Genomic DNA, 10537 nt, shown 5'->3' on the forward strand with positions numbered 1-10537 from the left:
AAGATACTTCAAGTGGATTCCTGTTCATGCTGTCTCTGACTATGCTGACATATATTGTTGTGTACTTTTACTGCAGAATTACTGAGAAAATCAAAGGGCAAATCTGTGAAAGTGGCCCAATGCACTCATAATGTAACCATATTTGGAAGCTTATTAAAAATATTCCTTGAGAGGTTATAAGCTACTTCAAGTGGATTCCTGTTCATGCTGTCTCTGACTATGCTGACATATATTTTTGTGTACTTTTACTGCAGAACTACTGAGAAAATCAAAGGGCAAATCTGTGAAAGTGGCCCAATGGATTCATAATGTTGCCATATTTGGAAGCTTATTAAACAAATTCCTCAAAAGGTTATAAGTGACTTCGAGTGGATTCCTGTTCATGCTGTCTATGACTAGTGGCCCAATGCATTCATATTTGGATGAATTTTTAAGATATTCCTTAACAGGTTATGAGTATTTCCAGTGGATTCCTGTTCATAGAGCCTCTGACTATGCAATGTCCACATTAAAATTTAGAAGAAACCTCCTGTTTTCAGACTCATTCCACTTCAACATGATAGTAGACCATCTCTGAGTGTCAGTGACATTATATCAGTAAAGACTGAACTAAATTTTCAAAATGACTCCCCTTTAAACTGAAGAGGGATTTAGTTTTATTTTTTAAACAATTAATTAAGTGTTACTGAATATCATTTTGGTGTCTTACCTTCCTCCATGTTGTTAGATGTACTCTCAAAAAAGCATTTCCAAATATACGTACAAGGATATGAGGTGGAGTGTGTCAACTTTACATATGTCAACTTTGATCAAATCAAATCAAATCAAAGTTTATTGTCACATGCACCTATGACAGCGGCATCGGAGCAGTGCAATTATTGTGACATGGCAGGCAAACATCTACGCAGTAGGCGACTTTACAAAATAGAAAAATAACATACTAAGTAACATAACATATAACATCTAAGATAACATACAAGATCACAGTCACTTAGTACTAGAGAATTAATAAATCAAACAAAAATAGAGAGTAACCACAAAAGGTTTTAATGTTGCAGGAAATAAGATTTGTTTAACAGAATGAATAATAATATAGACTGTTCATACACTTTCTTGGCAATAAAAATTTCACATGGAACTAAAATAACTCAGATATGCAGTGACAATATTTCATAGAATACAAGTAGAACATCAATACATTAGAAAACATACTAAATTATGATGGCTTAATTGTGTTGTTGAAAAATGTTTTAATATTGATGTATTCAATGGCTTTCCCTACATTAGTAATATTTATACAAATATACAATGAATACAAAAGTGCGACATCCTCTGTCCATAACCCTCAACAAGAGTAAGGAAAAAATACACATAAAAACCCTAATAACAGGGGGTAAAAAATGTAGAAAACTCAGAGAACGCCAAATGTAAGCGGTAACTGCAGGTGGAAGTTTGGCGCCAGATCCTCTAGTCTCACATTGACCGTGACTCCTCTATCTTGCCGGAGTTTCCTCTTCCCTCCTGACCCGTTAAAGCCGACATGGATAAAAGAGTGAAAGGACCCTTCAGGAGCAGTTTTCAGGATGCTTACTCCAGCCATTTTCGACTCTTTCACTGATCACTGTGTAACAGAGTTAAGAATGCACTGTATTTATTTTATTTATAATTTGTATTTGTGAATTTTATTAAGTTATTACTTTATTTAGATAGTGCTACTTGTGGAGCTGATGTTGCTGTGTACCACCTTTGTGCTCCCCGAAAGTTTGTTACTTCCTGTTGGACCTCAGTTTAGTTTTTCATCACTGAGGACTTTTGTATGGAGAAAAAGGAGGTTTTAACAATAAACCTATGTTGGTGTCTGCAGGTGTCTGCGGTTTCTGTAGGTGAATAAAGACCCAAAAACCAAATCCTGAGTCACATTTCTACATCCGTTACAGCTGCAGCCCCCCACTCACTGTCCCCTTGTGCTCACACCACGTGGAATATAAGGGGACATAATATTACCGGTACAGTGTGTGTACACCACGTTCCACATTATTATGCAAATTGGATTTAAGGGTCTTAAACATTCATTTTTTTGTTTTTGAATTAAACTGATGGATGGTATTGTGTCTCAGGGCTATTTGGATGATTGAAATCAATCTCAGACACCTGTGATAATTAGTTTGCCAGTTGAGCCCAATCAAAGGAAAACTACTTAAGAAGGATGTTCCACATTATTAAGCAAGCTACATGTTTCAGGCAAAATGATGAAGAAAAAGGATCTCTCCGCTGCTGAAAAGCAGCAAATAGTGCAATACCTTGGTCAAGGTATCACAACATTGGATATTTCCAAAAGAATTGCGCGTGATCATCGGACGATGAAGAAATTTGTCACTGATTCACAGCACAAGCGGGTTCGTTCAGACAAAGGCAAAATAAGGAAGATTTCTGCCAAACAAATGCGTAGGGTTAAGAGAGCAGCCACTAAAATGCCATTGAATAGCAGCAAACAGGTGGTTGAAGCCGCTGGTGCCTCTGGAGTCTCACGAACTTCAAGATGTAGGATGCTCAAGAGGTTTGCAAGTGTCCTTAAACCTGTTATTCGGCCACCCCTAATCCAAGCTCACAAGCAAAAAAGGTTGCAGTGGGCTCAGGACTACATGAAGACTAACTTCCAAACTGTTTTGTTTACGGATGAGTGCTTTGCAACCCTTGAGTAGAGGATGGTTGGTGAATGGCCACCATGTCCCAACAAGGCTGAGACGTCAACAAGGAGGTGGCAGAGTCATGTTTTGGGCCGGAATCATGGGGAGAGAGCTGGTAGGCCCCTTCAGGGTCCCTGACGGTGTGAAAATGACCTCAGCTAAGTACGTAGAGTTTCTGACTGACCACTTTCTTCCGTGGTACAAAAAGAAGAACCGTGCCTTCCGAAGCAAAATCATATTCATGCATTACATGCATCATGCAGCAACTGCCAAAAGATTACCAAGAAAAGCCGGCCACTTTCCGCGCATACTGCAAAAACAAGATCACTGAAAAGAAGATCCGGCCAGAGCACATCACCAACATGGACGAGGTTCCGCTCACCTTTGATATCCCCGTGAACCGCACCGTGGAGAAAACAGGGACCAGAACGGTGTCTATACGCACCACAGGGAACGAGAAGTCATCCTTCACTGAATGAACAGGAGGAGGATGGACGAGGGGGGCTAACGACAAAACTGTATCTGAATGTATCAGATGAGGATGATGACGGTTACTTCTCAATGTTTCATAAAAGAGCAAACATCTCCCGTCAGTCAGGACAAATTCAGCTGCCTAGAGCTACTTCCAGCCCCCAGCATATGCCAGATGAAGTTAGAGAGCCATGGGATGCGTGCCATCCTGAAAGTTCATCCGAACAAGCTGCGATATTTAGCCGGGACATTTCCTTTACAGTCAGTGATTTGTGTCCGACTGTTAGCGGGCCACAACTGGAGTCTGCAAACTCCGATTCGTTAGAAGGTGACTCTGAAGAGGAGTGGACTATTGGTTGCCCCATGTTTGAATCATCGATGTGCAAAAGTGTCACAGTGAAGTAGAGTGCAGGTAGTGAGCAGAGCAGAAAGGTGACGAAGGACCCCCAACAGAGACTGACTGGACAGATATTGTAACTTATATTTAAAATATGAAGAGAATGACTAAATAAAATAAAGTGACACCCAGCGGGTCAAAATGCTGATCAATCTCAGCCAATGGCTATCCGTAGGCTCTCCGCCATGCCGACGTGTAGTTAGGAAAATCAGAGCGAAGAACTCTCCGTGGAGCCCGGAGAGGAGGTTCCACTGGCAAAGAAGGCGGTCCTATCTTTCCCAGTCCATCAAAACGGAGAATCATACATTTAAAACTAAATCCCTCTTCAGTTTAAAGGGGAGTCATTTTGAAAATTTAGTTCAGTCTTTACTGATATAATGTCACTGACACTCAGAGATGGTCTACTATCATGTTGAAGTGGAATGAGTCTGAAAACAGGAGGTTTCTTCTAAATTTTAATGTGGACATTGCATAGTCAGAGGCTCTATGAACAGGAATCCACTGGAAATACTCATAACCTGTTAAGGAATATCTTAAAAATTCATCCAAATATGAATGCATTGGGCCACTAGTCAGAGACAGCATGAACAGGAATCCACTCAATGTCACTTATAACCTCTCAAGGAATATTTTTTATAAGCTTCCAAATATGGTAACATTATGAATGCATTGGGCCACTTCCCAGATTTGCCCTTTAATTTTCTCAGTTATTCTACAGTAAAAGTACCCAAAAATTTGTGTCAGCATAGTCAGAGACACCATGAACAGGAATCCACTTGAAATAGCTTATAACCTCTCGAGGAATTTGTTTAATAAGCTTCCAAATATGGCAACATTATGAATCCATTGGGCCACTTTCACAGATTTGCCCTTTGATTTTCTCAGTAATTCTGCAGTAAAAGTACACAAAAATATACGTCAGCATAGTCAGAGACAGCATGAACAGGAATCCACTTGAAGTAGCTTATAACCTCTCAAGGAATATTTTTAATAAGCTTCCAAATATGGTTACATTATGAGTGCATTGGGCCACTTTCACAGATTTGCCCTTTGATTTTCTCAGTAATTCTGCAGTAAAAGTACACAAAAATATATGTCAGCATAGTCAGAGACAGCATGAACAGGAATCCACTTGAAGTAGCTTATAACCTCTCAAGGAATATTTTTAATAAGCTTCCAAATATGGTTACATTATGAGTGCATTGGGCCACTTTCACAGATTTGCCCTTTAATTTTCTCAGTAATTCTGCAGTAAAAGTACACAAAAATATATGTCAGCATAGTCAGAGACAGCATGAACAGGAATCCACTCAAAGTCACTTATAACCTCTCAAGGAATATTTTTAATAATCTTCCAAATATGGTTACATTATGTTCACATTGTTGATTTTTTATAGACTTGCCCTTTAATTTGCAGTAAAAATACATGATAAGTGACATGAGCAGATACGCCATGAAGGTTTGAAAAATAAAAAAAATAAAAATAAAGTTGTATTTGTAGTAATTTTAGGCCGTTTCAGCCAACCAAGCTATTTTACCGTAAAGCCACAAGTAGACGCGCAAAAAAATCCGGTGGCGGCTGGCTTCTCAGATGACGGCTCACTTTACTGCAGTTGAAAACTGACAAAAAGTGATGGACAGTGTGTTCAGGGGCTGACCAGAGGGGGCGGGGTCATGCTGTTATTTCCGTGTGGGCGGTGCTGAAGATGACCGCGTTTCATAACAGGTCTCTGGATCAGTCTGTGGTTTGTGTCTGAGGAAGTTTGTCACTGTTCAGCAACAGGATTTACAGAGTGGAAAACGAACTGTGGTTGAATCGGTTTAAGGTAAGACTCACAACGGAAGCATATGCACCAGCTAACTTTAGCTAACAGGCTAACCTGTTATGTCACAGCTCATTGTTGTAGCCCCTACTTGAAGCATGTGCTACATTCAGGTCGCACAATGAAGATGATGCTGGTTACACGTTATACAGCCCTGCATCGGGTGGTTAGTTACAATGTGCAGGTTGTACAGAGGTGTAGTGAGTCTGTAGGTCAGCTGGTGGAGGAATGATTGTGGTGATCAAATCCAGCTGCTCTCTGCCAACTAGTTAAAGGTTAACTCAGCCAAACTCAAATTCCATCTGTGTCGTAAATGTGGCTAAATATCCTGCACACTGCTTCAAGCCCTTATATACACAGTCTATGCTTCAAGCCCTTAAACTAAACATATTCATATCGATCAATCTATTGTTTCTTGCATTGACTAATCGATTCATCATGAAGTCAATAAATTGTCAATGAATGGTGACCTGTCCATCACAAGCTGACTTCGGTAGAGGTTTGTTTATCCCACGAGTCTAACATAATCAGTTTAAAATACCTGGCTTTGATTGTTGATCTGTTGTTTCGAAAGAATTTTCACACAGTCGATTATTTGAATGGTCCTCTCTGCTCTTATTAAATTAACCTTTTGTTTCATTATTTAAAAATGTATTTCTATAACACTTTGCATGTGTTCACAGATGGCGTCAGCTCTGGCTGAGAGAGCAGTAGGAGCCATTGTTGGATCAGCTGTTGCAGATGCAGCAGGTAACTATAATGTTTAGTAATACATCTCTCATGCTCTAGTTTTACACCAGATCTTATGGTTTCCTTGTCCTATCCACTGTTTAAAATACCCAATTAATTCATGGAAGTTTAATTTTCCTTTTTTCATCTGAAGTTCTACTTTTTAAAATTTAAATTATTAAGCAAAGACAGCATCATCACTACAAACCACACATACTTTTTTTTAAATGGAGAGCGTGGCCTAGGGGATAGAGCGGGTGCTCTGCAACATGAAGGTCGCCGGTTCGATCCCACTCTATCCCATCTGCATGCCTAAGTATCCTTGGCAAGATACTGAACCCCTAGATGGCCCCTCATAAAATGATGAGTGTTCTAAAAAAATGTAAGTCGCTTTGGATAAAGGCGTCAGCTAAATGACATGTAATGTAATAATGTAATGTAAATCACAGTCAACCACTTTACTGTTGAGTAACCTCGGTGAAGCAGATTGACCTTAGGAATTGTCCTCACAGCTCAGCCCCTGCACTGGGTGTATGACCTCCAGAAGCTGCAGGGGATTCTGGCTCAGGATCCAAACCCTGAATTCCGGCCGGAGTCCGCCAATCCATTCTACAGGAGGCAGACTGGCCAGCAGAGCTGCTACGGAGACCAGGCGTATGTTCTGCTGGAGTCCCTGTCTGAATGTGGAGGTGGACTTTTCTTCTTCCTCATCTGACTGACTCACTCCCATCATCTCTGGGTCCTTTCAGACATTTACCTTTTATGACGATTTATTGTGTTTGTTTCGCTTAGATGCTGTTTGAAAAAAACAAACATTGTTTTGGACAGATAATTATGTGATTAAATGTGCAACTCCCATCAGTGTTAATTTTTTAAAACGGTTTCTCTAAGATTTCAGAATGAAGATGCCTCCAGTAGTTTATTTTTTTGTGGCAATACTAAGCATCTTCACATTTGAACATATCTAAGAAAAAATAGAAACTTAGGAGTCTAAAGATTCTAACATGACTGTGGACGTGATCTTTGACTGCTAGACTCCACTGAACATGTAAGTCTAAACTGTCTGACGTCTCTGACCAGGTCTTAATGTTGAGGATCTGAAGCAGCGCACACTAAAATTCTTTGGGCCTGGATCAGAGTATGACACGCCCATCAACGATCCTTACAGAGAGAGAGGAGGTAAGAAAAACTACCAAGTATTTGTTTTTTAATGAATATTAATGTGAGAATTCTGATGGCTCTTGTACTTCTGTATATGACAGGACCAAGACCACAGATGCCAATCGAGGGACCATGGAGACATGCAAGTCTGAAGGGCTTCCTGAAGAATGTGGACGCAGGAAAAGAGGAAACAGGTAAAGCCCCTGGTCCTGACCTTATGCAATAACACAAAATACTCTTAACTAAAGCATTATGAAGAGAAACATGTCCAACCAATGTGTTGTTTCCTTTCCACAGGATGTGTGAACGACTGTCAGATTGATGGAATAACCAAAATGGCTCCTGTAGTGGCTTTTTATGCAGGAAAACCTGACATGCTGGAAAAGGTGGAGCAGGCCACACGCGTCACCCAGAACAATGACGAATGTGTGGCAGAGACTCTGGCAGCAGCAAGGTCAGTGTCTATCTAATAGGCTTGTTTTCTCTTTAATGATCCACAGGAGGCTGTCAGTGCAGAGTTGGGATTAAATAAAATCAGTTGGGTACATCATTTTAGGTAGAACACACTCAAATCTGATCTCTCAGACCACATTCTGAGTTTGTCCGGGACGCAAGTGGCCACATTCTTATCGCTGTGTGACTGCAAATGTGTCCAGGCCACATATGAAGGACCAACTATTTGGCTGATGTCCTCCGCCTGGCTACAGTTTAAACATATTTTTTGCTTCTCAGTGTCAAATACTTTGATTTGTTTGTTGCCACCCCATATCATCACTGATCACCACATAATGATTGATATTTTTCCTAACTATAGATCAAATCTTTCTTTCTCAGCACAGCTGCAAAGTATCATCAAGGCCCTACTGACTCCTCTCTCTCTCCTGCACTGACTCAAAGACACACACACGTACACCAACTCACTTACCACGTCAGACACAAACAAGGTGACATCGGACACATCTGTTAACTCAGATTAAGTGATTATTTGCATATAGAGCGGGGAAGTGTGATCCCGATCACAAGTGGTCAGGACAGGAGACCAAGACACATTTTATCACCAGGTGTGAACAGACAAATTTAGTGCTTACCACTTGTGATCAGATCTCTTGGAACAGATGTTAATACCAGGTCTGAACAGAGCCTAAAAGAACCACAAATGTAGTGCAGACCTATTGTTCTTTATGATAAGTCTAGATGCAGACACTCTTAAAGAAGTGTGCACTAAATGTGAATGTCCTGACTATGCTTATATTTTATATGTATATAATAAAGTCTACTCATCTACTGTATAATGTGTCAGAGAAAGCTGATGGTGCCACACTAAAATAAAGGGATGATTTAATTATTTATTGATTTATTTCACAGGCTGCTTGAGCATTTCATCCTGAATGGTCCTGATCCCAAAGCCTTGGACACGGTCGTGGATCAGCTCAGCGACGTGAACAGAAAACAGCCGCAGGACCTGGACAGAGCTGTCATTGGTACGTGAGGTTTGCAGCATTGTGGCCTCACTATATCACAGTCATGGGACTGAATCATGGGATTAAAGAATCTCCCCCATCCTCATTTCACTCCCTCATTTCTTATCTATGTTGACAAAATGTGACAATGTGTAGCAATTAAAGCAAACTTTCACATAGTGAGTTTTTGAAATTCAAAAATTAATGTATAATATCTGGTTCCATCATTTCTCTTTTCAGGGCACTTTCATCAAGTGAAGCAGAATTTATCCAAGACTCCCCAGGAGCTAATCCCCACCGTGTTTCCAAACACCTGAGGTATCCATCATTATCAGCTCATATTTTAATAAGAATAAATCAGTAATTTAACTTCTACCTGTCACTGGACTCTTTTACAGGACAAATATTTACAACCTATTAACATGCCTTTTGCGATTTGAATTTGCTTCTGAGGTTTACCAGGTGCGTTCCAAGCAGCGCTTCATGGAGTCCTGAGAGCCAAGCAGTATGAGCAGGCTATCAGAGACACCATGAGCTGTGGGGGATGCACCTGTAGCCGAGGATCCTTCATTGGGGCATGTCTTGGGGCTCAGGTAAGATCGTGTGCTTATCATTATTTGTTATATTTATTAAAATGTCAATATTGAATGCATGTAGGTTTATAGATTTTTTTTTTTTAGATTGGACTCGAGGGAATTCCAACTTCTTGGAGGTCCAAAACCCTGCGATATGACTCAGTGTTGGCTCATGCCAAGAAGATAACCAAACACCACCAGTAGATGGCTGGCAGTGAACGTTCTGCCTGAGGTGTCTGAGAGCATCGTGAAAAACTGTTGAGCTTTCACAGAACAGCGAATGAAGGTTCTTGCTTAAATTGTCTGACGGCAGGAGCCAGATGTTTTTGTCTCTGTTTAAGTTAAACACGTTGGTTCAGATGAAAAAATTGTGAATCTATCTGCAATAAAGTAATTCTCCAAATATATCACGTAAAGACTTTTTTTTTCCAGAGGAACTGAAGTATATTTAACTTTTCAACCAGTGATTTCTTGATGAACACATACAGAGTTAAAATTAAATCTGTTGTCAACATACTCGGGCAGTTGTCTAATTACATTTTTTGTGCAAATAGAATTTTTTTTTTTTTTTTAGAATCAAATGGTTTCCAAAAGTAGCATAAAATTAATATTTAATTTCTTTTTACTTTAGAAAATTTAAATTTAATGTCATTCATTCAAAGTAATGTCATACCTACATTAGGTCATTGTAGTTGTGTTTGTGCGCCTTTTGATAACATGGATTAACCCACTGGGAGGCCTGGGGCAAAGCAAAATTCTGGTTTCAAATTAATTCCAGCTAATCTGTGCTAATTCCAATAAAAATCTATTTATTTTTCAATATTAACCATATGGTCACAATATTTTCTAAAATAAGGGTTAGAAAATGTAATTTTGATGCAGATGCTCATTCCGCACCTGCTTTGTTGTCCTTTTCGTCCGCTCATAGCCAGAATTACCAGTGAAGTGAGTGATGCACTCCTCTGTTAACAGTCATATATAGATGGACTGAAGTTAACTACACAGTTATGTTTGAGTCCATGGACGTTTTATAATAATAGTTATTTTCAGACCCTTGGTGATTTAATAAACTGAAGGTGAATTGATTATTTATTGATAAACTAATTGAATTATTTACTGTAATAACTGCAGTGTAGATTGTGTGCAAGCTTGCGTCTGTATATACAATTATTGCGAACACTAAACTGCTTTACAACCGAGGGAGGAAGATTGTCCCATGCGGCCTCCGTCCTTG

At 39.7% G+C, this 10537-nt stretch overlaps 1 protein-coding gene across 2 annotated transcripts; it reads left to right on the plus strand.

The window, feature by feature from the left end:
* Nucleotides 1-5231: 5231 nt before the first annotated feature.
* Nucleotides 5232-9710, plus strand: LOC133968634 (crystallin J1A-like). Of its 2 annotated transcripts, none has more exons than XM_062404781.1 (10): nt 5232-5381; nt 6062-6128; nt 6620-6796; nt 7188-7286; nt 7370-7462; nt 7566-7722; nt 8634-8749; nt 8969-9046; nt 9182-9321; nt 9409-9710. In XM_062404781.1, exons 2-10 carry the CDS (start codon nt 6062-6064, stop codon nt 9505-9507), a joined length of 1026 nt encoding a protein of 341 aa, XP_062260765.1. In that variant the 5' UTR covers nt 5232-5381; the 3' UTR covers nt 9508-9710. The 2 variants fall into 2 exon arrangements, with proteins under 2 accessions (XP_062260765.1, XP_062260766.1); XM_062404782.1 differs by having other exon boundaries at nt 5243-5380; nt 6052-6128.
* Nucleotides 9711-10537: the final 827 nt, after the last annotated feature.

The sequence above is a fragment of the Platichthys flesus genome, chromosome 14 (genome assembly GCF_949316205.1).
Source record: "Platichthys flesus chromosome 14, fPlaFle2.1, whole genome shotgun sequence".
NCBI lineage: Eukaryota > Metazoa > Chordata > Actinopteri > Pleuronectiformes > Pleuronectidae > Platichthys > Platichthys flesus.